A 4,156-nucleotide genomic window follows, 5' to 3' on the forward strand; every position below is an offset into this window, starting at 1 on the left:
AGAGATTAGTGCTCAGTATACGTCAGTATCTATTTGATCTAATGTGTTAAATATATCGTAGAATTTACATGTTTTTAAGTAATTGCCTTCCTTATTATTTAGTTAGAGTCATTACTTCGGTATTCCAATGGCTTGGAAGCGTAATAAATATGTGTAACAAGAAATTAGGCACGCCTTACGACAGATGCCAGAGTGTCTTCGAAGGAGCGGTTGCAGATTGTAAAGCGAAATTGGGACCGATCCTAGGGACCGTTTGCAACATAACTTATATAGTCAGTGCACTCTGCTACGTAGTGAAACCGTTAGACTTTATTTGCATGCTCGTCTCTTATATAGCTGATACCGTAGTGGGTGTCGTACGCAATAGTAAGCTGTAATTTGTATTTATCTTTTCTGTTTTACTTAATAAATTACACATTATAGTAAAATATAAAAATGGATAGCTTATTAATAGTTTAATACTATGATTTCTGTAATTCATAGAAATTAAGCAGTTTACGATGCATGTGAAAGCTATGTTCTACGTGAAAGTTAAATTCTCTCATTCGTTTCATTTTGAGACGAACCAAAGTAAAACGATAGAAGAAGTTTCCTCGGGTATTGCTACAGAAATACGATCGAGGAGTGATAAACTCTTCGGGTTCTTCGACTTGGTCAGCTTCGTCACGTCATTTTTCGTTTTCTTCATTGTACTCAGGTAATATTATACGATAGGATAAAATCAATCACATAAAACGTTATCTTAATAAACCATTAAAGAAATACAATGTACATAAACGCGTTACAACAACAAGTAAACTTATTTTATAGAAAAATAAAATACTACAAAACTTAATCTAAAGCACTTTGTATTTTTTATACTGTATTACAAACTAGAATTTCATCCGAATCCTTAGTCTGTTTAATTATACATATTTACAGGGTGTTGCATTACCGCTACAAATGGTTAACTAATGAGCGTTTTGACAATCGATATATAACTGATAATCTGCGTACGATTGATTTGGTACGAGCTCGTCAAGACAAAGAAACGGTGTTGCCTTTGAATTCACGAGAACGAAATAGATACGCGCCTCTATCTTCCATAATGTTAATCAAACCCGAAAAACAGAAATTAGCGAGGTCCATAATATTCTTAGGCTTAGCCACGATAAAATTAGTCACTTACATGTTGATAGATTATTGCCTCTTCTGGGTTTTACGTACTATTCAATTACATGGACGATTTCAAAGTAAGGTAAAGTGTCAAATATAGAAACAGTATTTTACATAATCGATGAATATCATAAAGCAATACTGATTCGACTGAATATCATAAAGCAATGTTAGAAACGAGAATTGCACTTTTAAGGTCGAACGACCAAGCGTGGTGACCATCCACGTATCAGGAGAAGGATATCTGTCTGAACTTTATACAAGTATCGTAAAAGCGTTCACGCCTGGCGGGAAAGAAGCAGAAATCGACACGATGTTATGTCTTCCTGATCCGATACCCCCTGATACAGATAAATACGTTCAGATCATTGTCTTGATATTTTTCTGTTGGTCCATGGCATTTTTTGAACCATACGGTTTGAGATTGAGGCACATCGTCATGTCTCAGTATTATCCTGACAGGGCGAAGCAGAGAGCAGCTTGGTTGTACAATCACATTCTTAGGTACTAAACTTGATTTTCCTGATCCCACGTTTTAATCTCATTCGCATTCATCCTCAAACGCATACGTGTACAACCAGAACGAGAGGGAGCTTTTTAAAATTCGCCAGACGTCAGCTACGTCGGAAATTCGGTCTAATCAAAAGCGAAAAAACAGAAAAAGTAACTTTGAAGGAACGATTGTGGGCAATGTTCCCTTTTTTGAATACCCTGTTCCCATTGAAACAAAACGTTTGCCTTCTGTGCGGCGCAGTCGAACGTTCTGCGGATAATCCACATATTCGATGTCCGACCCCTGGATGCATTGGATTATTCTGCGCACAGTGCTTCGCAGATTTGCAGAATTTATGTACCATATGTCGGGCACCGATGGAATACGGCGACTTGTCCGATATGAGTGAGGAAAAGTACAGAAAATTAATTACTCCAGGATCTCATTTGACAAACGTTCGATTGAACTCTAAAGGTGGGATCCCATTTGGCGAAGGTACAACTCGTCAAGAATTAGGATGCACAATGCTAAGAGTACAAATAACGTGTGCTCAAAATTGGAATAGCTCGAGAAGGCTTAAAGATGGCTTATTATACATATGTATATGTATTTGAAAGTAAACATATAATTGATATGCGGTTTTTTTTAAGTTGTGACATGTAAAATGTGATATAATTATTGGATTGGCAAGAGAGTAATTTCGCTTTTTTAGGGAGTAATAAAACTCAATTTTTTATGTGCAATAATTTAACTTTATTCGATCAAATATCTTCCATTTTGTTCGATGACCTTCTCCCATCTCTCTGCTAACTTCATAATCCCGCGCTCATAGAACTCCTTCAGATTATTTAGAAATAATAAACACGATACTCCTTAATTGTTTCTAATAATAAAAACACAATTCTGCACTTCAAGAGTTACTGAAACTGAATGTTTGCTTAGTGGAATCTCACCATTGGACAAGAATGAGTAATAAATAGAAATCAAGTAGACTTGGTGATATAATTAATAATTTAAATCTATTAGGGACTCCTCGGATGATCAATATGAAATACCAGTAATAAAACCTGAAATAAAAAAAGAAAAAGAATTGGAAGTTAAGAAGGAAGAAGAAGAGGAAAGAGTAGAAGAAGAAGAAGTAGAAGACGAGGACGAAGACGAAGAAGAAGATGACCGAATAGAAGATGAAGAAACAGAAGAAAAATTGGAAGTTAAGGAAAGGGAAGAAAAGGAAAGAGTAGAAAGAGTGAAAGAAAAGATTGAGGAAGAAGAGACAGTAGAAGAGATCGAAAAAGACATAGCTGAACAGACGGAAGACAAATATTTGAAAGATTTAGACAGAAGTACCGATTCTACTCTCAGTTACAGTAAGTTATGTTGTCGTTGAATATAACATAATGATAAATTTACCCAATAACTTTAATAATCATCTCAGCGTATCAAGAGGAATCTCCAGAGGAAGTGGAAATTGTGAAACGGCGAAAATCGTTCAAAGACGTGGAAGCGCAGAAGATTAGAGACGACGTAACAATTCAAGTGTGTTCGAGTATCATTTGATAACTTCCTTTAGTTAATTACGAATCTTCAAATTGAGATATTTGATTCACGTAGATATTTAACGAGCCATTCATAAGGGCTCCATGCTCTAGCAGCGACTCGCCGACATCAGGTTTCGTCGTCAGAGCGCGTAGAAAAATTCGCGGCAAATTGAAAAGTCGACCATGTAGCACAGCAAAAGATTCAGATTCATCGACTTCGATAGCTGACACGGAATCCTACTCGACCGAAGATCTCGATGAAGAAGAAATAATACACATCGAGGTTGGCGACAGCTCGGAAGAATTACTTCCAAGGAGTCGGAAGGATAAACAGAAACTAAGTCGTATAAATAGAATTGTCAATGCGGTTGCAAGAATTCCATGGCTCGGTAAAGAAGTATGAGTTATCCTGAATATCTCTGAATTTATTTCATATTTTTATAGTTCAGCAAATACAATACAAAATGTTAATAATGAATATTCCTTCTGTATACTCTTAATCAGCAGTGATACGAAATATCCTCGTTCACTAATGATCGGCATATAGTAAATATCGTATTCAATGCAAAAATTCTATTTACATAGATTAGTAAATTCAATACTGCAGGAACATGATGACGCCTGTAGGGGATTGCCAAAGAAGCGTCCGTCTCTTATGAATAGAATTGTCAGTATGCTTCAAAGAAAACAATCATTACCTGCACAAACGTATAGAAGCAGAAAAACGAGGGATTTCTCATCATCTTCATGTTCGTGTGACGATGAGGACGAAACTTTGTTAAAGACGCGAGATAGACATTACTTCACTAGAAGGTCTCGGAAGGCGGAAGTGGACTATGAGTTGGACGAAAATTTGATTCCATGCGATAGAAGATTCATTACAAAACCATTACCGAGGTAATGCTGCAACGATTTTGATTAAATCACATCATTTATGAGCGTAATCGGTTTAAATAAAATTTCACGTATA

The 4,156-nt window shown here is 36.2% G+C and overlaps 1 protein-coding gene across 1 annotated transcript; it reads left to right on the top strand.

Annotated features, from left to right (window-relative positions):
- The first annotated feature begins 149 nt into the window (after positions 1 to 149).
- Positions 150 to 4,143, top strand: LOC108629371 (DC-STAMP domain-containing protein 2-like). The gene is made up of 8 exons (XM_026817411.1): positions 150 to 366; positions 484 to 697; positions 1,321 to 1,659; positions 1,737 to 2,063; positions 2,675 to 3,015; positions 3,084 to 3,184; positions 3,260 to 3,583; positions 3,794 to 4,143. The coding sequence occupies exons 1-8, from the start codon at positions 150 to 152 to the stop codon at positions 4,085 to 4,087; spliced, it is 2,157 nt and encodes a 718-aa protein (XP_026673212.1). The 3' UTR covers positions 4,088 to 4,143.
- Positions 4,144 to 4,156: the final 13 nt, after the last annotated feature.

This window comes from Ceratina calcarata, unplaced genomic scaffold, assembly GCF_001652005.2.
Source record: "Ceratina calcarata isolate Rehan_Ccalc_2016 unplaced genomic scaffold, ASM165200v1 scaffold1325, whole genome shotgun sequence".
Lineage (NCBI taxonomy): Eukaryota > Metazoa > Arthropoda > Insecta > Hymenoptera > Apidae > Ceratina > Ceratina calcarata.

What these genes read in the sequence shown, in the direction of transcription:
- LOC108629371 (XM_026817411.1), top strand. Translation starts at nt 150, where the DNA reads ATGTGTAACAAGAAATTAGGCACGCCTTACGACAGATGCCAGAGTGTC. An exon ending in TCCGATATGAGTGAGGAAAA is followed by an intron (nt 2,064 to 2,674) that starts GTACAGAAAATT and finishes TAAATCTATTAG; the next exon opens with GGACTCCTCGGATGATCAAT. An exon ending in GAGACGACGTAACAATTCAA is followed by an intron (nt 3,185 to 3,259) that starts GTGTGTTCGAGT and finishes TGATTCACGTAG; the next exon opens with ATATTTAACGAGCCATTCAT.